The 22,703-nt window shown below is 40.5% G+C and overlaps 2 protein-coding genes across 2 annotated transcripts; one reads left to right on the top strand and one right to left on the bottom strand.

Moving 5' to 3' along the window:
* Positions 1-3: 3 nt before the first annotated feature.
* iqgap2 (IQ motif containing GTPase activating protein 2) lies at positions 4-22,399 on the bottom strand. Its single transcript, XM_079554303.1, has 38 exons — positions 22,163-22,399; positions 18,833-18,932; positions 16,415-16,571; positions 16,017-16,094; positions 14,193-14,269; positions 12,538-12,605; positions 12,327-12,440; positions 12,050-12,228; positions 11,855-11,942; positions 11,602-11,765; positions 11,440-11,527; positions 11,196-11,362; positions 10,945-11,105; positions 10,741-10,865; positions 10,488-10,651; positions 8,308-8,398; positions 8,069-8,236; positions 7,842-7,984; positions 7,320-7,490; positions 7,157-7,240; positions 7,015-7,086; positions 6,871-6,940; positions 6,549-6,757; positions 6,289-6,438; positions 6,036-6,199; positions 5,564-5,788; positions 4,598-4,738; positions 4,267-4,351; positions 3,956-4,188; positions 3,553-3,685; positions 3,154-3,256; positions 2,916-3,057; positions 1,816-1,903; positions 1,490-1,702; positions 1,262-1,422; positions 1,035-1,178; positions 463-571; positions 4-349 (listed from the first exon to the last, which is right to left on the bottom strand). Exons 1-38 carry the CDS (start codon positions 22,206-22,208, stop codon positions 236-238), a joined length of 4,989 nt encoding a protein of 1,662 aa, XP_079410429.1. The 5' UTR covers positions 22,209-22,399; the 3' UTR covers positions 4-235.
* On the top strand, positions 8,981-10,444 carry f2rl2 (coagulation factor II (thrombin) receptor-like 2). Its single transcript, XM_079554319.1, has 2 exons — positions 8,981-9,211; positions 9,285-10,444. Exons 1-2 carry the CDS (start codon positions 9,148-9,150, stop codon positions 10,307-10,309), a joined length of 1,089 nt encoding a protein of 362 aa, XP_079410445.1. The 5' UTR covers positions 8,981-9,147; the 3' UTR covers positions 10,310-10,444.
* Positions 22,400-22,703: the final 304 nt, after the last annotated feature.

The following is a 22,703-nucleotide window of genomic DNA, read 5'->3' as shown; positions in this document are numbered from 1 at the left end:
ACTTGTGGACTGTGTAAATTCATAAAGTAATGCAAAGCAGCATTCTTCAACAAAATTACAAACACACATTGTCTTTAGCGTCTTATACAAAAACAACATGATTTACAAATTAAAAATCTGTTACATTCTGACATCATAGACATAGACAAGAACATGTTTGTTTTTGGTAGAGGATGAAACGCTGGTGACAAACAGAATAAGGCACACTTCAAGTTGTGTTTATCTGGGTTCCTGTTCATTTCCCATAGAACTTTTTGTTTAGGAGGAAGATGAGAAGATTGACATTTACTTTGGCTTTGTCGAACATCTTCATGACGGACACACCTTCGTACTGCAGCTGAAGAAGGTCCTGAGCAAGAAGCAGAAGAATGCTCTCAATTAGTCATTTTAGAGGAAAACCCAGAATCCAAAATAGAAATGATATCAGCGTTGTAACTGTAGCTGCACAAAAGTTTATTTTACCTGGAAATGTAGCTGCACTTTCTCCATTTCGACTCCCATAAATTTGGCTTTGACCTCAAAATCACCAACTTCCTCAGTCGGTGAAATGTCAAACATGACGTTTTTGAACCTAGGGCAAGTAAAAAATAATACATTTCTCTACACGTTTCACTCATATACAGCTCATACCCAACTACTTTGATATTGTGTAATCTCTCAGGTTTACAGGAGTTTCAATCGTAGACGAAAGTCATCTGTACTGGGTTGTTTTCACCTCTCACATCAGCTCCCAGCAGCAGGTCAGGTGAGTGTAAATAGTTTATCTGATACTCACTGTTCAATCGAGGTTATTGAACGTGCTTAGAAACAGTTTTAGAGAAAAGATGGGTCAGCCTGCTGCTAAAAGATTATTGGTATTTAGGTGAGGCGTGAAATGTCCTCAACACTGACCAACCCAGTACAGATGACAGACTAGGAACTTATGTCTATGACTCCAAGTACTGCAAGTGATTAATCTTCATGTTTATTCTCATTTAGGATGGATTATGGATCATGGATTAAATGCTCTCATGCCTCACATGTGATTGACTTACTGGTTTGTCTGAAGCCCTTCTATCTCCAGAATGACTCCTTTCTCGTGCAGACGCGCTGCTGTGTACTTCAGAGACTGAGGCTTCCACTTTTTACTGCTTTTGTCCTCTACTTTGCTGTCCAGTTTAATAGACCTGCGGGTATTCCTGAAAACACAAAGACCAGGTCACAGGTCAATAACAGGTCAATCACAGGCCACATGGGCACAGACAAACTCAAAAATACTCACTTGCGATTGAGGTTATCCAGGCAGGTCTTTATGTATGTGTCGTAATAGTTCATCTGGTCCTGGTAAAATGCTGTTTTGGAGTTTAAAGCACTTAGCGTCTGCTGCAACTTCACAAGTTCTGCTTTCCGTCTTTGTCTGTAGCGCCTTTGATAGCGAATGTCCTGCCATTCAAGACTTAGTGTTAAAAACGTGACCTTTGTATAAAATCATGCCAAAAACGGGGCCTACCTTGGAGATGTCATTGATGAGGTCTTGGTATTTGTTGGCCGCAGTGACCACACCTGCTTGCTCCAGGTTCCTCAGATTCCTCAGGATCTTCCTCTTCTTCTGTTCGAGCGGCAGCTGACCATCCTCCAGCACAGACACGCTGCACTTTAGGCCCTCCGGGGTTTGAGCGTCCTGCACCGCGCGCCTCTCAATGATCTTTGTGTGCTCCAGCTCCTTCAGAGTAGGGCCCAATACAGAGCACACATCAGCAACCAGAACCGTTACTTTTACAACAATATGATCATCTAAGTGACGGCACAAGGATTAAATCACACATTGGTCCTCACCTGAGGGGCAGTTGCTGTTGTCTCTAGAATCTCTGGTAAAGATTCTCCATGTTGAATACGTACCACATCTACTATTAGTTTTTTAGTCCTGTACAAACAAACACAAGTGAGTAGTTAGCAGTGTTAATGTTTTGATTGTTTAAAGAATCAACAACCATCATTTTTGTACTAAAATGGTTTCTTTACATAAAAATTAAGTTTTATCGATAGGACAAGGATGGAAACTTGTGCGGAATTTGAGGCAAGATAAAAGTGACCACAGTCAGACCATGTCCTGTTTGGACAGGAAGCACCGGAAAGACAATGACGATGTGCTAATGGGAGATATCACTGACACACAATGTATCCAAATGTATCTGGATACATTGTGTATTTAAGAGCAGGCTCAAGACCCACCTTTTTAGTTTAGCCTTTAACTGATATTTATTTTTGCTAGAGCTATTTATTTCTCAGCACCTTATAACTAATTTAATTGATATTTAACTGTTATTAATATTTATTTTGTATTTATGTATTTTACCTCTCAGTCTTATTTTAATGATCCTATTATTCGATTTGACTTTTTATTTATTTTAACATTTTTTATGTTCTTCCAGTTTCCTCTGGAGGAGCCTCTGCCACCTGTGGGTGTCTGGATGGAGGTGTGGTGTTTCTACCCCGCCTTGTCCGGGCACCCTGTGTTGGTGCCCTGTGGCTGCAGCCGAGGTGCCGCTCCCGATGCAGACGGCTCCTTGGATGTTGTTTCCTTACCTGGTTTATCTGTACCCAGCCTTACCTCAGCCTTATGTCCATTGCATCCATTGTTTTACCTTGAGTGTGTGTGGTGAGCTTGTGTGGTGGGGAGAGGGTGATTGTGACAGTGTGTTTGTATTTGTGGGAGAACGTGGGTGTGAGAGAATGTTTTTAAATAATAATAAGTACTTTGTGTTACATGAAATGTATGAAAAGCGCTATATAAATTTAAAAAAATGATTGATTGATTGATTGATTGATTGATTGATTGATTGATTGAGAGTCTGGATGGGTTATTACCAAAGAAGTATTACCTTCACTTCATAGTTACATTTTAATCACGAAATTGTGAAACATAAGTGACCTACTTTGTCATGAGAGTTTTCACATCTTTGTCTTCTCCCTCCAACAGCTCACATTTGCTGGTCAAAGTGAGAGAGATCTCAGTCTTAGCCAATTGGCTTAATGCACTCTCTTTGTTTGGGTCATTTGGATCTATCGCACCTTCACCTGATTTCACAACAGGAAACGGGAGGCAAAAGGAAAGAAACAATTAACACAACAAGAAAAACTTCAACTATCCTTTTGCAGAGTGTTGAACTGTACCCAGCAGAGCCTCCACATCCGGCGCCTCCCCCAGGTCCTGCAGCAGCTCGTGCAGAAGATCGTTCTGGTCTGGAGAGATTGCCTCCAGATGCTCCAACAGCAGCTGAACACAAATAAAACATTTGTTCATAAAGCAGATGTGGCAGTTCTAAAAAGGCTCCTAAAACTAAAACAATCCCTAAAATGATGGTAGAAAATGAACATTTGTGTCGTTATTGTTTTTTTTAAGTTTTCAGATTTGGTTAGTGAAGAGCTTTTCTATTGTTCTTTGTATATCAGCATTTTATTAATGTCATTTCATTGCTTGGTTTACTATGACATTAACTTTCATTAATTTGTGTCTTTCTACAGCTGTCATGATACATTATAGTATTATAGTGCCGTGATTATACAACATACCGAATGTGTATTGATGACTTCTTCTATCGAGATATAAATAATGGGTTTGCTCAATGTCACCATGTCTGTATATTCGTCAATGTTAAATTTCTCCTCTGGTTCAGGGACATCACAGGCCGCTTGGAAAAATGCCCTGGAATAAAAAAGCAATTTAAAGTTAACACAGTGTACATGACATAAATTAGTCTTAAGCAGAGATGGGTTGAGTAGCCAATTTCTGTTAAAGACTGAAAGTTGTGATATAATATAAAATAATGGCATTTTTTACTAATACATCAAAAAGGTAAATACGTTTTTAAGACGATGTACAAGAATTATTTTTACAAATATTACTCCTCAAAGTACAATTCCTTCAAAACATTACACTCTGGCCTTAGTTGACTGATATGTTTTAGGCTCTGACCTGAACTTCTCGTATGTCTGTGTGATGTAGTTGTTCATTGGCGTCATGTGTGCGTTCTCTCCCTCGAACAGTTTATTGGCTGCTGCGTGTTGGAGCATTTTTGCCACAGACCCAAGGTTTCGCCGCTGGTCCACGTGCAGCTGACCTCCGGCTGACATGTCAATGATGTCAAAGCCGTCAGGAGCCACGATGGCCGGGTTCATGTAGCGGTAATACAGCAAATTCCCAACAATCTATGAGAAATGAACAATGTTTTGCTGCATTTTATATACAGAATAAACACAGAAAGTCAGTCACAGAAAAAGCTCTACCTTCAACAGCTCGTCCTCTGATGCATCGGGAAACTTCTCATGGAGGCTGTTTTTCAAAACCTTTGCAATGTACCTCATGCCATAGCTATCAAGAGATTCAAAGCATCTGGCATCAATATTTTAACAAGACAGTGTTAGCCTCGTAGTATAATTGCCAAAGTCATATTTTCAAACCCTCATATAAATGACGGGTGTTTTCTTTGTGGGTGTTTATCTGAAGACAAAGCCAATGACACTTAAAGATGCAGTGTGTTAAAAAAAAAAAAGATAACTTAAGCAAGTATACTATCAGGCACACGATATTTAATGTAGCATGAATGAATATACTTACGGTATATTGTCCAGCGAGGAAACAATAGAGTTTAACACTTTATCTGTGGCTGAGCGGAGAGCAAGGCTGGAGGCTTCAAGTCTGCTACGCACTTCTTCATGGGACATGGCTTGCTCTGGAGTAACATCATAAGGGAGTTTGCTACAGAAAAATATGAGGTTTATTGAGGCTAGTATTTTGTTTTAGGGTTTGATATATTAAAGATTGCAGGAAAGAACATGTTACAGTAGTAATCAGTTATCGAAAAGACTATTAAAGCTGGAGGGATAAAGACTCTTCTTGGCTCAGTACAGTCTGTGATATTTGAGCTCATAACCAGTGGAGGGGGCCTGGCTTATGCACACAGAGGAGAGGAACCGTCCTTCAGGATCTTGTTAAGCATGCGCAGTGTGGCCCCATCCATGAGGCGCCTGCAGCACCTTTTTTACCTTCTCAAACTCCACTGAGAGGCCTTTTGTCAGGTCACCCCACACACATATGGCATACTCCAGGACAGGTCTAATGACTGTATCATGAGGTATATTTAAGAGAGAATGTTTTGTACAATCCATCCCACCAAAGGCCCTATACCTGATTTTTTTTCCAAGAAGTGAATTACAACTGTCCTTCCGCACATTATAAAAGCAGACATTTACGGAAAAGGTTTATTTTGTGCACTATGCATCTTAAAGCCTTAATCAATGATGAACTAGCAGCTAGTTGTTGTTTTTTACATTACCATGACAGAATTCCTCCTGAAAGACATGCTTAAACAGTGAAGAACTGAAGTGTCAGAAATGTGTTTGCGCTCCATGTTTATTGGGGAAAGTATACAATATATAATACATTTTTTATTTTATGCACTATTGTTTTTGGAAATCTCTAGAAACTGTTAAAATTGCAAAATGTGCTGTATGTATGATATGATTTTAATTTCTTTCAGCATCTAGTGTTTGTGTCATATCACAGTGTCTGCAGGCTTTCTACCTGGCCTCCCCGGTGGCCGTTTCCAGTTGGTTCACCCAGGCCTTGTACACGTCCACAGGGTTCGTGTTGATGCCCAGACTCTTGTCCTCAATAATGTCCTTCACCACTGGAGCCAGCAGCTGTCGCAGCGTGTTGTGGCCGCGGGCTCCTCTGTTGAAACTCACCACCATCTTGATGACGGTTGGGTTTCCAGTCACTATGTCCTGACTCTGATCCACCTTCGACCTGATTCACAAGACAAAAAAGAAAATATATACTTAAAATTTGTGAAGAAGTGTTTGCTTGACCCTGAACCCTCCATGGCTGATAATACGTAAATATTTAAGCTCTTTACCCATGTCTAATGCAGCCTTATATCATCATCATCTAATGTTCTATACACAATTATTACTCTTCAAATATGTCAGTCCATACAGTTTATCATATGAACAATGATATGAAGATTGCATTCTAAGTTACTGTATGTACTCACTTAATTTCCTCCTCCAGCGCAGTCTTGAAGAGCCTGAGCAGCAGATACTCCTCTCTCTGGTTGGAGGCATAATTGTACAAAGTAAAAATGACAGTGTCCATAAATTTGGTTGACTTGTTTTGTGGCATCTGGAAAATGAGCTTGGCCAAATAAGATGGATTCGTCTGCAAATACAAAGGATACAAATGGGATTACGTATATAATGACCCCACAAAAAGCATACATCAGAAACACAAAAAGACAGTCCATCCACCTGCAGTAGGTAGAACAGGTGCTGGTAAGCCTCGAGCTTTCTCCTTTTGCCTTTACTGAGACCCTTGATACCCAGTCTCGCTCCACTGACCAAATCCTCTGTGTTGGTTTTCTTCAGGTCCTTCATTTTCTTATTATGGGTAACCACATCCTTAAAACACAACCATTCAGTAACTTAGCACAAAAACATGGCAATAAACAGGTGCAATATATTTATATATTTTGAAATACAGCACATGTGTAGCAAATCATTTAGACCACCTGCAGAGTAATTCTGTTCTTCACTAGGAGGCCGATTTTTATGTCCATTAAATTGAGGTCTTTTTCCATCTGCTGATTCGAGCGAATCTTTGTCACAACTTCTTCTCTGAGTCTGGTGACCTCCTGCTCCTCTTGCAGGTCCAGGGGGCTTTGCTCCAACAAATGGACAAACTTACGCACCACAGACAGAGGAGGATCTTTTGCTCCAGCTGAGAGAAAACACACATGACATCCAGTGAAACCAAGGTCATTTTCCCTGAACATCATTTATTTTATATATTTATTAGTGAAGCAAAATGTCCAGTGCTTATGTATCACTTACTCAGTGTACGATAGTCTTCCCGAGCTTTGTTGGCTTTTAGGAAAGCCTGGATTTGTACAATCTCTTTTTCCTGCACACACACATGCACACATGAGGCAAATAAAAAGTATAACACAAATAACAACTAATTTAAGTAAAACTTACATGATCTTTGAAAAACTGTAATCTTTCATTGTATTTCCTTTTGGCTTTCCACATTTTCACAAAGGATTGTATCTAGAACAGTTAAGGTTTGACATTATGATGCAGTTGTTTTTGTTCTTGTGAAGCAAAACAAATCCCATACCTTGACCACTGATTCCACATTTGTTTTCAGTAAACCAATTCTCTTGTTGTACATTTTTCTCTGTTTGTACCCTTTCCAAAAGGCCTGAAGAGGACAACATAAACATAATGGTGTACTCTGCTTATACAGTCTGTATGATTGTACATGGTCGGTTTGGCCTCACCTGCAGCTTAACCACTTGACGTTCATGTTGACGCAGATAGTGCATTCTTTCAGTGTGTTTTTTTCTGACCAGGAAACCTCTGATTCGAGCTTGTAGCAGTGTTATCATTGTCTCATTGGCCAACCATAACTGTTCTCTGTTGTACTCTGAAGTCACAGAGCTAACAGCAACCTGCATGTAGATATAAAACAGTTACGATATAGGAATAATACCATGTTAAAAGGTGTATTATGGCTGCATGGTTAGAATGGCGCCTTTGCTTTCCATTACAGTGGCCTCTACAACGCTCAAGGATCCATAGTTTTGTTGGTTTTCTAGTGCAAGGGTTCGTCAGCGGTGAAAACTCTGGAGCATAATAGAGGCCACTGTGATGGAAAATAAAGGCGCCATGCTGACCATTCATACAGCCACTGGGTCACTGAAAAGGGCAAGTACACAAATAAAAACCTTCTTTCACATAAAATGTTTCATAATGCACCTACAATAAAAAACCTTATTTCTAAATTAGTTCAGAAATTGTACCTGAATTTCTTCTCGACTCAAATGTTTCTTGTTGTGTTCAAAGCCCTCTGGCTCCACCCATGTGCCCCGTCCATCCTCAAGGTGGAAATAGTAATCGAATCGCTCTTTTATGCTGTGTTTTACCCACACACTGTCTGCAGTGGCTGACAAAAGCAGAGGGTGAACATGAACATAATGCTTTATTGTTTTTAGAAGTAGTCTGAGGTTTGAGACATACTGCAGCTTACCTTCATTAGGACCATTAGCTTGTTTTTGTGCCAGCTCTGACTGGTAAGTGTCCGCACATTCAGGGAGTACAGCCCTCAGTCCAGCAGGGGGCGCCTGCATGGCCTCTAGAGTGTCCTGAGAGTTTCCCTCAGAAATCATTCTGTTAACATGAGCTATTGCTCCAGCCACTGCCAAAAACAGTCAGTGAATGACACAGTGACCAAAAGTAAACTACATATGTGTAGATAAATGTACAAACTTGAGAGAGCCTCCTCTTCATTTTGATTGGCTGTGTCAATAGCTTCTTGAATCTGGTCCAACCACAAAACCAGGGACTCATCCCCCGACCTCTGAAAAGTGTAAAACTGTTACTTTACTTCATTCTGGATTAAACATCTTGCACATTTTTTACAGAGACAACATTACTCAAAGACTATAGTGTTGTCTAACACACACATATGTTATTAGAGCTGTGGTCATGTGTCCCCAGAGGAAAGATGTGAGGAAGGAAAAGCACAGTTATTGCTAGTAGCGATCCTTGTGTAAACATCCTTACAATCAACAAAAATAACAACACGTTTATTCAGCTTTAGAGATGTGGATTTAGAAACTATTTTTAGATATCTACTGGGAATATGAATTGATCCATGACTACAGTTCAGCAGGATATTTCCATAAACATAAGTAAAACAATAACTTCACATTTAACATATTAAACATGTCAATTATAAACCTCGCTGACACTGCACCAAAATGAACAAAGGAAATGAAACAAAAACAGTAATTGGATTTGAAAGCCTTTTTGTTGTCCTGTCTAAACTCTATGCTCCCACCCTTTGAGTACAGCACAGATTCTGACGCAGACAAAGGGGAATTCTGTTTTAGCATGGGCAGGAAACATGCTAAATGTGGCACACGAAAGCCAGGCTTCCTGTACATTTGCAGGAAGACCTGGGAACTCCAGCACATTCGGTTTTGTCTTGCACTATAGCAGACATGGCAAGCAGCAAGTTGCTTAGCAAGAAGCTGATTTTTTATGTGGACGGCAATTAAAAAGAACAAGAACTCGTGACTGAGGGTCGAGGACAAGGGGACAAACATGGCTGAACTCCTGCCAGGATTACTTCTCTGCCTGATGGCAGCACAGAGCAGTCAGGAAAAGGGTGAGACACTAAATATTTATCATTGTATTACATTATCTGCATCTTTGTCATATTTTACTTTATTAAATTACAGGTAACTCGGTTAACCAGACTCTAAGGACCTTTAAATCGAGGACATATAAACTTAACTACACAAACCAGAGCATGACTGAGCCGTATCTTCACGTTGAGCCTGATGATCCTGCCACAGCCTTCACCACAGGAGTCCTCAGTAACTGGATCATACCTTCAGCCTATGTCCTGTCTATGCTGCTGGGCATCCCGTCTAATGCCTACATATTGACTTTTTTAAGGGTCAGGATTCAGGACAAGTCGCGGTCAACCATCATTCTCTACCTGAACCTGGCTCTGTCAGACCTGTTGTTTCTGCTGTCCCTGGCGATGCGCATACATTACCATGTTAACGGAAACGACTGGATTTTTGGGGAGGTTTCCTGTCGGCTCATCACAGCTTTGTTTTATGGAAATGTTTACTGCTCCTCTCATACCATTGCATGTATCAGTATCAATCGTTATCTGGCTGTGGTCAAACCTTTTCTGTACAGACGATTGGCTATGACCTCTCTGTCCGTGTGGACATGCATAACAGTGTGGCTTTTGTTTGGTGTTGCAATAGTGCCTGAGCTTATGATTCGACAGAGTTACTACATCAAAGAGCTGGGAGTCGTTACTTGTCATGATATTCTGCCCTTAGATCAAGAACCCTATTCTCTACTGGTGCCCTTCAGGCTAGGGCTGGTCTGTATTGGATTCATTGTTCCTTTTCTCGTTTGTATTTATGCCCATGTGTCAGTGGTGTACCACTTAGGGCAATCTGGTTGTGACTGGAAACCTTTCGTAAAGGTCAGCAGTCTTGTCTTCATGATATTTGTTGTATGTTTCTTACCCAGTGGCATCCTGCATTTAACTCACTACATTCGACTGATATTTAGTGGCGACGACCATGTGTATGCTTACTACAGAGCTGCAGTGTGCCTGTGCTGCTTCCACAGCTGCCTCGATCCTTTTCTGTGTGTGCTTCTGTCCAGGACAGCCTCCTCTGAACTACAGTTTATTTCCCTCCGTGGAACGCCTCTGACCACTTCTTCAGTGATGTGACATTTCACTATTGGACTATTTATCTTACTGTAGACAAGATTATGCAGAGAGCTCACATTTGATCTAATTCAAATTTTGATTGAAATATATAAAATACACTAAATGATCCTTTTGTGTGCAAGTTTCATTTCCAGTTTAAAATGACAAGTTTAATGAAAAGCTCTGAATATGACTGTACCTGGTAGAGCAGTTGTTTAGTATATAGAAGAACATCGTGGTAGTGTTTTGCTGTGTCTGGGGTCACCCCAGTTAACATCGCTGTGGGGAGCATCAACGCTGCGAGTGTCTGCTGATAATCACCAGAGTTCAGAGCTTCGTTGATTTCTGCTATGGCAATAACACCTGACAAAGTACTTTTGTAAATAACACTTCAACATAAAGATTGAAAAATAAAAATGTGATTCATAGCGACATAAACAGAAGTGTCTTACGTTCATGCTCTTCGATGACTTGAATGTTGACGACATCAATGCACTTTTGAACATCGTTCCAAGTGAGAAACTCCTGCCCTTTGGAAAGAGCTTCAGCTCGCTCCTTGATAAGAGTGTCAGCATACCTGCCACACAAAATATAAAACACATGTAAATTAGTTAGCAGCTTTTCAAAATGTCTCATATACTGTAATTAACTTCTACCTATTGAGGTTTTCTGGGTCAATGTTTGTGAAGCCGAGGGGTGAGTCTGTCAGTTGTTCAATTACAGCCTGTAGATCTTTGGTGTCCAGCACCTCATTCAAAATGGCAACAGCAGACAACATTTCAACTGCGACACTCAGCTCTTCATAGCCCAGGCCAGTCTGAAATATCAATGAAAATATCAATGAAATTCTTCAAATGACTTTTTAATGTGACACAAATCTCATTAGTAAACATAGCACAGGTGTTACCTGTCCTCCTGTCTGCAGCTGGAGACTGAACAGTTCAGTCTGGTAAAGTCTGGCAGCACTTTGGTAAACAATAGGCAACTGAGCCTCAGGGTTCATTAGCTCCTCTACAGTGTTCGCTGCATTTCCGAGTCGAATGGACGTGTTAATAGCTGAAACAGCCTCCAGTTCTGACAGGGACATGTTTAACATGAACATTACCAGACAATAATCCGTCATTCAATAATTATAAAAAAGCTCAACCTACTTCGTTTCTCTGCCTCTGCATGGTCATTACAAGAAGTGACAACTCTCTGAATTTCATTTTTCTCTGTCATTATGGCCTGTCCTCCTTCCTACAGCACAAAAGATTACATGTAATACTCACTATTATTGACAATTAGTGTCCAGGACCAATTTCTCCTCTTACTTGGGCCTTATGCTGACAGTATGTGTCAAAATGCTCCAGGTACCATTGGCTGTTTGCGTCTTGAACACCTAACAGGGCTAGAGCTTCAAGTTTAAGTGCAGCCAATAGAGCAACCACATCCTGGGCCGCCACAGCTTCATTCACCTTTATTATTGCTGCTTGGGCTGGAAAATGATGAGCATTACAAAGAGCTTCTGATAAGATGGAACATATTATCGTTTGCAGTGAAACGGCTGAAGAAAAGTGTCCTTACTGTTGACAAAGTCAAGACAGCACTGAATCTCCTGCTGAGTCAGCAGCTCTTCATAAACATCTCGTTCTTCAGTGGAAACTGAGGAGCGCTGAACAAAGTGGTTAAAAAAAACAGTGTAACAACTTTTTGTTTTAGATTATATATTGCAATGTGATTACGTCGTAGTGGGTCCTATGATGAAATGCTGAAACTAACCCGCCCTGCAGACTGATCCTGTTTACGAGCTTTAGCCTGGCTCAGCTCATCCTGGTAGTCCTGGGCCAGAGCGTGCTCAATGTTTCTCAACATGGCATTAGGATTATTTAATGCACCTAAAGTTACAGATGCTTGTCCTCTTTCCACAGCCTCGTTGATGGCGATAACAGCAGCGTGCACTGAGACAGCAGAGGTCATGCGTTAATATTTCAATAAGAAATGTTATAAATATATACATTTTAGAGACAATTTAGAGAGAATGCAGCTTTGAACTTACAGGCAGCCTCATCCACAGACAGCTCATCAGCCAAGATGCCTCCGATCTTACTGAAAGTTGGCATCTGAATGCCATACTTTTCCAACTCACTCCTCATGTTACTGATTTCCTCCTCTTTGTACGTCAAATTACACAAATAAAAATAAAAAATCTTAACATTTTTGCTTCGATTTGAAGCTCATTTAATTTTCCAAAAATTAGCCTTTGTTACCTGTGAAGGCCACTTTTCCCAAAAGATCTTGGATTTGAGGAGCTATGCCAAGCTTGTACAAGTATAAACTGAAAAAGATCAGTAACAATTTAATTCAATTTAATCAATGGTGTTTCCAAACAAACGCCACATGGGGGCAGCGCATCACACTCTGTGAAGCTCATTCCACCACAGAGAAATTCAACAAGTGGTTGGCTGGAAACTTCATCAAAGTTTCATGTGCTCACTGGCGCCTGATAAGCCAGAATAAATAAAACACGTTTTAGACCGGTGAGGGCACAGGTCTGAACATGGACATGTATCGTTTCAATCTTTAAGATAAAACATAAATCCAATCTCAATTTTAGTCATAAGTGCAAAGCTTAAGACTGTAACTGGTGACTAAGGTAATGAACAGGGTCCGTTCCAGGCCGCAGACGATCAGATGACTGGCCTTGAGCAGTTAGTGTCCTTATGACAGAGAATTCCCCTCAACCAGATTTCTGGCTTCCTCATCCAAAAGTGTCCATGACAAATGTATCAGCAGCGTACACTAACAGTTATGCGAGACATCTGCTTTGTTTGCACCGAGTTACATGCGGCTCTGAGGGACTCGAGCTACACGGGCAGGAAGGAAGAGCACATGTGTCTGAGAGGGGAAGGAAACACGCTCTCCTAGGACCAAAACACCACTTAAAAGAAAACAATTGTAGCAGCTCAAATTCCCTCCTCCTAAATCTGTGCATCTGTGTGCATGGGTCAAATAAAAGTGACCAATTCATTCACAATAATTTCAACGTTTCAACAAATATACAGGCACATATGTAAAGTTCTCCTACATGACAGAATCTTATTAAACTACAAAAAAGCTTTGTTAATGTAGTCATACAAAGCCATTTAACAGGCATAGATAATCACAAATGAAATACAAAGCAAAACAAAGTATCAAGGTTGCAAAGCTGCGATATCATTTCAGCTGGTGATAAAGCAACCACAGTGCTGTAAATAAAAAGGTTAAAATCTCTCTTGCAAAACTTGCCAAGGGAAAGTGGAAAGTCAGTGAATATAAGAGCAGTTGCAAAAGTCTAACATCATTATCCAAGCTGCCAGTAAAGGCCTCTGTTTGCACAAGCAGATGCAGTGAAAATTTAGAACACCTGAACCTGTATATTCTATGTTTTTTTTTTTTTACATTTAACACATTTATCATAAAAATACTGAATATAAGGAAATTCCTAATTAGTCTTATTAAAATTTCCGCCGCCTGTGGGGCTTAGACTAGTAAGATCATGTATCCATAGATTGTCCCCCTCTCTTCTCCAGGGACAGGACATTTTTACCACCAACAACTGCTTTTGGATACATTTTTTTGGAGCCAAGGGGCGATGATTAATAACCTGTTGGTGGCTCATTGTGTGGCAAAAAAGAACTTGTGGCTAAAACACATGCTAATTCAAGCGGCGCTGGGGCATGCATGTACTACATCAACTGCTCAGCACGAGTTGTCCACTCCAAAGCTACAGTATATAACACAGTACCCATTCCAGGGAGCTCAGCCTTTGGTTGGCTTTGAAGACTAACCATGAGTAGAGTTTATGCATCTGTGCTGGGTTTGATCCATCATTACATGGAAATGAAATAAAATGCTCCGTGCCTACTGGTCCTTTGAATCTTACCTCAGTGCGTGGATACAGTACACTACTTTAGGCATGTTCTTGCGATCATAGACATCTGTAGTTTCAGGATAGAAGATCTAAAAGTAGAAAAATACATCAGTACGTAAAGAGGTGTATAAAATTATGCTTAACCCTTTACACATACAGTGGGTTGCATAAGTATCGGCCCCCCTTTAACTTTTCGACATTTTGCCACAATATGGACCATAAACATAAATATATTTAATTGAAATTGTATGTGAAAGACACACACTAAGTGACACACAATTGTGAAGTGAAATAAAATCTATACATGATTTTTTAACTCTTTTCATAAATAAAAAAATGAAAAGTGGGATGTGCATAAGTACCGGCCCCCTTTCCTTTTAGTGCAAACAAATGCCTTCAGAAGTTCCCTGATGATTTCTGGATGATCACATGTTGGCCCATTGACTAAATAGAGTCTACCTGTGTATGATCTAATGTCAGCTCAAATACAGCTGTTCTGTGATGGTCTCAGAGGTCTGTTAAGATATATAATAATAATAAAAAAATATTTAAAAAAATATAAAATGTATTATTATTATAATATTATTATTATTATTATTATTATTATTATTATTATTATTATTAAGAGACTATTGGGGAGCAGAAACATCATGAAGTCCTAGAACACACCAGACAGCTCCGGGATAAAGTTATTGAGAAATATAAAGCTGGATTATGTTAGAAAAAGATTTCCAAAGCTTTGAACATTTCTTAATGTTAAACACACCATCCAGGAATGAAAAGAGTTTGGTATCACTGCAAACCTACCAAGACCCGGCCGTCCATCTAAACTTAGTGACCGAACAAGGACAGCACTGACCAGAGCTGTTACCAAGAAGCCTATGATGACCCTGGATGAACTACAGAGAGCTGCAGCTCAGGTGGGGGAAACTGTACAGTGTACACAGAACAATAATTAATGGTACACGGCACAAATCTGGCCTTTATGGCAGAGTGGCATTTTTAAAAGAAAACCATAAGAAATCCCATTTGATTTTGCCAGAAGCACCATGGAGGCCACATGCAAACAGAAGACAGGACTTCCTTTGGATTTCTTTTAAAAATGGCTTCTAGCCACTCCTCCGGTACTTATGCACATCCCACTTTTCAGTTTTTCATTTATAAAAAAAAATATAATGTATAAATTTCATTTCACAATACGATAGTGTGTCACTAAGTGCGTGTCTTTCACATAAAATCTAGATTGAATAAATGTATGTTTATGGTCCATAGCATGGCAAAATGTTGCAAAGTTAAAGGGGGCCGATACTTATGCAAGCCACTATACATCTAAGATCATTTACCATCTACAGCATCTAAACTAGTGTGTACTTTGTACTAAGTTACACATTAAAGGGACTATACAGAGTTTAAAAATGTTAAAATTAAGTATTTTCCTCCCCCTACATGTTCCAGCCATGTCCTAATGTGTAGAATGAGCCCAGACCTGTTCACCACAACTGCCTCTAAAATCCTGCACTGTCACTCAAAAAGGTGTTAAGGTCCGAAGTGCCGTCATGCAAGAGCTTTATATAGAATCTGCAGTTACACAAATGACCTGAGGTGGCAGTAATGAGTATAAAATGGCTAACTTGCATCTAGCCCCTTTAAAACAACTCCAACATGAAAGTAATAGCACTTTCATCTCTCACTTGGGCTGTGGCTGTAAGAAAAACTGCCAGTTAATTAGGTGTGACAACTGCAAAAGCAGACTGAGGTGGGTGGACATAATAGATTGTGTGTTTGTTAAACAGAGGGCATGTGTCTGCAGAGCGGACGGCTGTGGAAGTGGCTTACCTTTGGGAGACCCACTGACTCCATGGCTCTCAACCATTGCACTGTGTTGTCTGTGTGTCTGAAGTGGAGACCTTTACTCTGAAATAAATAACAAGCTTGCAGTTTACATCCCATTGTTATGATTTGAAAAAATGATGGCATACATTGCACCGGAGAAATGATACAAGTGTTTTTTTGCAGTGAGAACTAAATTGGGAGTTCAAGATTTAGGGTTGTTTACTTTCCTAACGAACAGCTGCATGACACAGTGAAGCCCCCACGCCTCCCTGCTGTCAAATATCTGGGACCAGACTTCCTGTGAGCTATGATGCAAGCTGTTCAAGAACGTAATGCGCTAAATCTGCGTGCCGTTTCTCAGCTGCGGTTGGGACCCCTGCCATGAGAAAATAAAGATGTACCTTATAACGGGACTGGTCTCTGTCATAGATTCTCTTCTCTGACACCATTTTGGGGGCAAAAAAATTAGCAAGTTTGCCCAAGTAAACACCATTTCTCAGTCCCTCTTCCAGTTCTGTAGTTGGAGGCAAGTCTTCATCGAGGCAGGCCTCCATCCATCTGGAAATACAAAAGTTATAACCTTTACTGACCCATCTTTTGCAAAGACATTTTTAACGCATTAATACGAGATAATTTAAAAAATAAAGGCATTTACACAGACATCAAACACAGTGATGCATGTAAGCAGCAAGAGGCCTAACTAAACAATCAATTACATCTTTAATCGCTAAACGTGAAGGTGTAGAAAACATATTTAGCATACAATGGTTATTATGTGCATTTCGCGCGGCTATGGTCAGAAATATTTCAAAAGTTCTGCCAAAGAATTAGTGAATCATTTGCGAACTCGGTGAATCATCCCAGCTGACCATCTGTTACACATTATCTCTCCACCTGGGACCAGCACAATATTAGTATCTGTCCTGCAGTGGTCCACACCGGTGTTTTGATTAGTGTAATATAGATTCATGTTCAGTTCAACTGGAAAAATGCAAACATAAAATGGCTAATGTTTTGTATACTTTGCTCATAGCTGCGGGTATGTGCCGCACATAATAACAGCCTCCCTTGTGTTTACTGTGGTCAGCATGTTTAGCTTAATTAAAGAGCTGTTTGTTTTAGGTTATACTATAGGTGTGCCACTGTATCGGCAAAAAGTTTCATTTTAATTAAACAATACAACTTGTTGAAAGTGACAGAATAATGAAGTAAACATAAAAACATCCTGCCATGGGAACACTAGTGTCCTGCTAAACGTTCCTTCCTGTGTATGGGACAATGTGAGCTCGTCTACGGCAGCAGCTCTCCTGTTTACAGCCCCCCAAAGCAGCTCTTCCTGTCATTGTCCACGGAAACACAACAGGACTAAGGGCCTTTCTTACACCAAAGAGCACCAACACTATTGAAGTAAACTTATCAGCTTTAGGCTATTGGCACAGAGTGTCCTCACAAAGATTGCGTCATGTAGCTTAGTCACGCTTGTCATGGGTTTACAGCATGCATTGGGACATGAATAATCTGGAGCAAACGTGGGGCAAGGCCCCGTCTCAAATTTACAATAATGGGTCAACAAAGCAAAAGCAGAGATGCCGCTATCTGAAATACAAATGTTAACCATTGACTCCTCCAACAGGGGCAAAGTCTCTTTTGGAGGCGGTCACATGTGGATCGTGGGTGGATGTTGTTGGAGGGCGTGTCACGCAGCTCAAACATAAACACTGTTACTGTCTGTCCATCACAAATTATCAATGAATGTATTTATTTATTTATTTCATTTTTTCAGAGTTACAAGTTAGAGAGCATGGAGTGCATGGTTGAATTTTTAGGCTCCACCAAAAGGATTATTGCTTCTGAAAATAAGATCACGGTGTAGTTTAAAGAGTGATTAAGTGGTTTAGGATCATTTCCCAGACAGGTTATTGGACGCCCAGCACAACTTAGTCTGCAACACTTTGTTGACAGCTTCAGAGAGAGAAGTTTGTCTTAATCCTAATCCTTCTCGACACAGTGCCCAGAATAGAGGCCGAGGAGTGTTCAGTTCAGTGTGCAAAAATCAGCAGCAGGTGAAGCAAAAGGAGTAGTGAGAGTGAAACTGCTTCACTGTGGGGCACAGTCACAGGTGAGCCTCTGAGAATGAATAATTTAGCTTTCACCAGGTCTAGGTGAAGTATTGTGTTCATCCACTGTGCCAAAAGCTGGCAGTTCGCAGTTCGCAGTCCGCAGCTCCAGCCACAGCTGCTGTTGTGTAAGGGGCCATCACTAACAACAAAGAAACGTGCCATACAAACAAGTGCACAGCCTTTTCTGCTCAACTGAACGCTCTTCTCACGAGACAGGAAGTGGTGCATCTCAGATTTGCTTTATGCCACACCAATATCCTGAAACACTTGAGTGGCATTTGCTAAGATTTGAAGCAGTTTAATTGGTTGAAACAAACCGGGCTTTCCACTCAGTCAGCACCCGTCTTAATCATGTTATTATCACTTACAACCCAGTGCCCGAGTGCAGCATCATCACCTTTTAAAATTCCCTTCACGGCTACTCTCCCGTTCCCTTCACCTTCCTACTTAAGTCCTTATTTCTTAAATGTGCACAATAACAAAACAGATCAAAACTTAACATAGAGAAAAGATCCAGCTATAGCCCCCAGGAAAAAATATTTATTGTTCACCAAAAGTGAAGTTTCGTGCATAGTCCTTCTTAAACAAACACACCTTGTCTATAATAATATTATCTTTATCCTGATCAAACAACACATCCACTCCGAACAGACTTCCACTGACTATCACGTGTGACAAAGCACACGGCTCCTTTATTACCGTTTGGCTTCCTCCAGGTGACACAAGTATTCATAAGCGATGTTCTGCCTCCTTCGTTCATCCATCTCCTCCGCTGACTGCCTCTCGTCATCCTGAATGGCTACAAGGGAAAAAAGCATGAGAAAAAAATACATGCATCCGACATGTGAGGTATCAGACCAATGCTGTCATTTTTTAAACTTAGTTGAAGAAACCATTATTCTTCTTCTGCCTTAAAAGGGGGTTCAATGGAATTCACAGAGTTCAATACAATTCTGCAATGAAAAGAGTTTTTTTATTCCGAAGAGGTTGCATTCACATGACCTCACAACATTCTAAAGAGCCTATAGTGTAAAATTGAGGCGGGCAGCTGACAATTTAATGGCGGTAACCATGGTAATGGTCAAAATGCAGATTTCTAGCCTTAGTTAAGGCTAGAATAATTTCACACGAACCAAAAACTGTCACAAGGTTCAAAGTCTTCTCTTCCAGCTCGTATGAACTATGGTCTAAGTATTTCCTCATAAAGGCGTCCAAAAGTGGTGACAATATTCAAAAACATGCGTGTGATGTTGGCCAGTAGGAAGGACTTTCAGCCATAAAAAATATGTCAGGTTTGTGAATCCAATCACTATCAAATAATGATCAGGGAAAACATTTGAACATTTTCTTTTTTAGAAGTTTCTTTCAAATACTGTTTTCCTCCCATAGAACTGTATTGGCACCTGCCCTCCACCTGAAATAAAATTCTAGAACATGAACGCAACCTGTTGAGGTCAAACACTAAAGCTATTTATTACGTGCATATCATTACACTCGGGAAATTGTTGTTTTTGTTGTACAGTTGGAGACTCTAGAGACTGTACGTCTGTCTTTAAAAATTGGATGCTAATGCTCTCCTCCTCAAATGGCATCTGCTTGGAGCATGACAGGTTCCACTATTTTTTCACCTGAACACAGGTATCACCGGAATAATACCACAAAATTTGGTGATTTGATGACAGTGGCTGGTTGATTTGAACCTTGACCATGACATGCTGTTGTGTCCCTAAACTGTGGTACATAGTAATGGTACAGTATCTGAGCAGTAACTGAGGTTTATCAGTAATTTTTACTTAACATGTTATTTATTTATTTATTTTCTAGTTTAGACATGGTTTATACCCATTTTTTATTTTGAATCTGGTTTGACCATGATCTGATCTTGATAAAGGCCTGCTGGTACGTGGAAGGTCAAATATTTGATGAGTTGTCACTTGGTGTAAAAAGTTAGAAAGAACTGCTCTATCATTGTGAAGCTTTAAATGCACAAACAAACCACGGCCCTAGACAAAACACTGCCACCCACATTGTCCACTCCAGTAACAGACAGTAAGTGAGATGAGAGGCATAAATGAACAACCTGCTAAATGTAAATCCATCTCCCAGTTAGCCCCTGTCCATTACATTACAGGCTACATAAGGACTGTCCGAGTGTTCCCAGGGAGCCTTGGTGACAAGTGACTTCTGTCCAGAGCTGACCTTTACCTGCTCTTTAATGAGATCTCCTCCCACCAGCGTGCTTCTTCCTGCTCTAATCCAATCAAATCCCTTTATTTCAGGCTGAATTAAGGCATACACATTACAAATACTTCAAGTTACAGGAAATTATTCCTCTGGAATCATTTAAAAGTTTTTTTTTTGTTTTTGTTTATTTTGGTTGACATGAAACAAACTGTAGTGACCTGTGAAGCTGTGTTAATCCTTCTTACAAAAGGTAGGAAGAAGGCAACATGGGTAAGACCCTTAAAGACACACTGTTTAAGCCTTTTTACATAATAGCGTCATTTAACCCGCTCTATTTAGATGCAACTGGCCTGGGAGAGTGAAATGTAAATATAATCTCTAGTGTAAAATATAAATGGAAATTCTCTGGGCTTGTGACCAATGACCGTCAACATCAGTGTTTCCCAACCAGGGTGACGGGGATCCCCTGGGGGTACTTGAGGACCTAGCAGGGGGTACTTGGAACTATATCATCAGATTGAAAAAAATGGAAAATGTAACATCATTTTTATAGGAAAATGTAAATTTTTCAGTAAAATGTGTTGCTTTGGGAGAATTTTATGTTTATTTTGACTGCAACATTGTCCCTTTTCTTACAAATAGGGCCTACCACTTTTAAGTAATTACTTTCTAAATAAACTGCAACACCCTTGAGGTAGGGGGTACACGGTTGACCAATGAAATGCTCAAGGGGTACGAAAGACAATACACGTTGGGAACCACTGGTCTACATAACAAAATTCAAATAAAAGGCTTCCGATATTGTGGTGAATGCTCATCCTGGAAAAGCCGTCCACAGTCATGTTACTGACCTCATGCCGCTAGTCATTGATCTCATGTCAAGGATGCAACCGTTTGAAACTTCACTCAAAGAGAAAGTAGAATCATTTGTGCATCACACGCAATAATGTGCACACTTCCTGGAAGAGTCAGTTGCACTCTTGAACCAAGCTTTATATTTACCCCTCAGGACAAGTTTGTTTCTTGATCCAAGTTATGACCAAATGAGGCTGACTCACGCCTTTGTTTTTAAAATGACATCAAATTGAACTCCCAGACAGGGCTATGCTTCAACTGTTTCAATGGGAAAAACACAGTGATGTTAATGTGGCACTCGTCATCAGCCACAAAGGCCTCTCACACGAAAGTGACAAGATTTTAGGCTTAAGAGCACACTGACTGCTCACAGTGCCCCATCTCAAGAGGTTGTTTTGACATCATCACAGCAACTTATCACTTTGCAGCTACAAGAGGAATAATTGTGTTAGTTTCAGTGATGACATACATTGATTGGTCTTATCTTTTGGTGTACTTTGTCCCCAGTCACTCATCATGCCTCTAAAAAGAGACACTTCTATAAACTTCCAATAAGCTGGCACTCATGTGATGTTTAGCTAGTGCCATTTTGTATAATAGCAAAAATGGTTAATGGTTAACTTCGGAGAAAGTGCAGACAAGCAAATATGCTGAGCAGATAAAAGGCACCGCTGTAGAATACATATCCCGGAAGGTTTAATGGCAGCAACTCAAGATGGAATAGCCCTAGGCCACAGTGCACCTAACCAACCCCGACCAACCTAAATATACTTTCATCATCTTCCATTTCTATGAAGCTACTCCCATCAGTGGATGTTACTACACATTCAAAGATCCCACCTGTTGCTCATCATCATCATATCAGCAGCACACTCGCCTTCTGCGGCTACATTTTTACAATCTAAGCCTATATACAATAGATGGAAGCGTTCGCTGAAACATGTACTGTGTCATCAGGTCCTATTTGTTTTCATTAAGCATTTCACTTACTTCCATAGCGTGGTTTGTGTAAAGCCGTACTTTCTTCATGGTACATCCTGCCTGCTGCTGCTGCTGCTGCTGCTTTCCGCGGCTGCTCAACTCTTCCAAAACTTCAAGCGAGCAAAGATTACAGCTGCAAAAGACGCCAGACAAATACAGTCTTTTGGGTGGAAATGGCAGTAGTCCTCCAGAGTTTGCACGATCACTCGCGGCGGGACAGCTCCATGGTGTGCGGCTCGCTGGCCTGACTTGTGAACTTCAGAAGCCTCCCAGTTGGCGTTACCTTGCCCCCCACGCGCTGAGGTACAGACGCGTTCATTGAAAAGGAGGTGGGTGGAGACTGTCATCTGCTGGACAATAGAAGTATTACAGCTTCATGATCATTTGGACATCTTGTTGTCTAAATAAACCACAGTATATCACCGGGAATAAATAAATAAAAGTCTTATTGACGTCCCCTTTCTGATTTAATGTAGAACTCTATAATAGGCTCATCGACTCCTTACCGCATTACCCCAAGTCCAATGTTGATTTGAGACACTTAGCCACT

The sequence above is a fragment of the Gobius niger genome, assembly GCF_951799975.1.
Source record: "Gobius niger genome assembly, chromosome: 1".
In the NCBI taxonomy this organism is placed as follows: Eukaryota; Metazoa; Chordata; class Actinopteri; order Gobiiformes; family Gobiidae; genus Gobius; species Gobius niger.
This window is presented reverse-complemented; position numbering and strand designations above follow the sequence as displayed.

What these genes read in the sequence shown, in the direction of transcription:
- iqgap2 (XM_079554303.1), bottom strand. Translation starts at nt 22,208, where the DNA reads ATGTACCATGAAGAAAGTACGGCTTTACACAAACCACGCTATGGAA. An exon ending in GTCAAGTGGTTAAGCTGCAG is followed by an intron (nt 7,241 to 7,319) that starts GTGAGGCCAAAC and finishes TGTCCTCTTCAG; the next exon opens with GCCTTTTGGAAAGGGTACAA. An exon ending in GCGCTGGAGGAGGAAATTAA is followed by an intron (nt 5,789 to 6,035) that starts GTGAGTACATAC and finishes CTTGTGAATCAG; the next exon opens with GTCGAAGGTGGATCAGAGTC.
- f2rl2 (XM_079554319.1), top strand. Translation starts at nt 9,148, where the DNA reads ATGGCTGAACTCCTGCCAGGATTACTTCTCTGCCTGATGGCAGCACAG. An exon ending in ACAGAGCAGTCAGGAAAAGG is followed by an intron (nt 9,212 to 9,284) that starts GTGAGACACTAA and finishes ATTAAATTACAG; the next exon opens with GTAACTCGGTTAACCAGACT.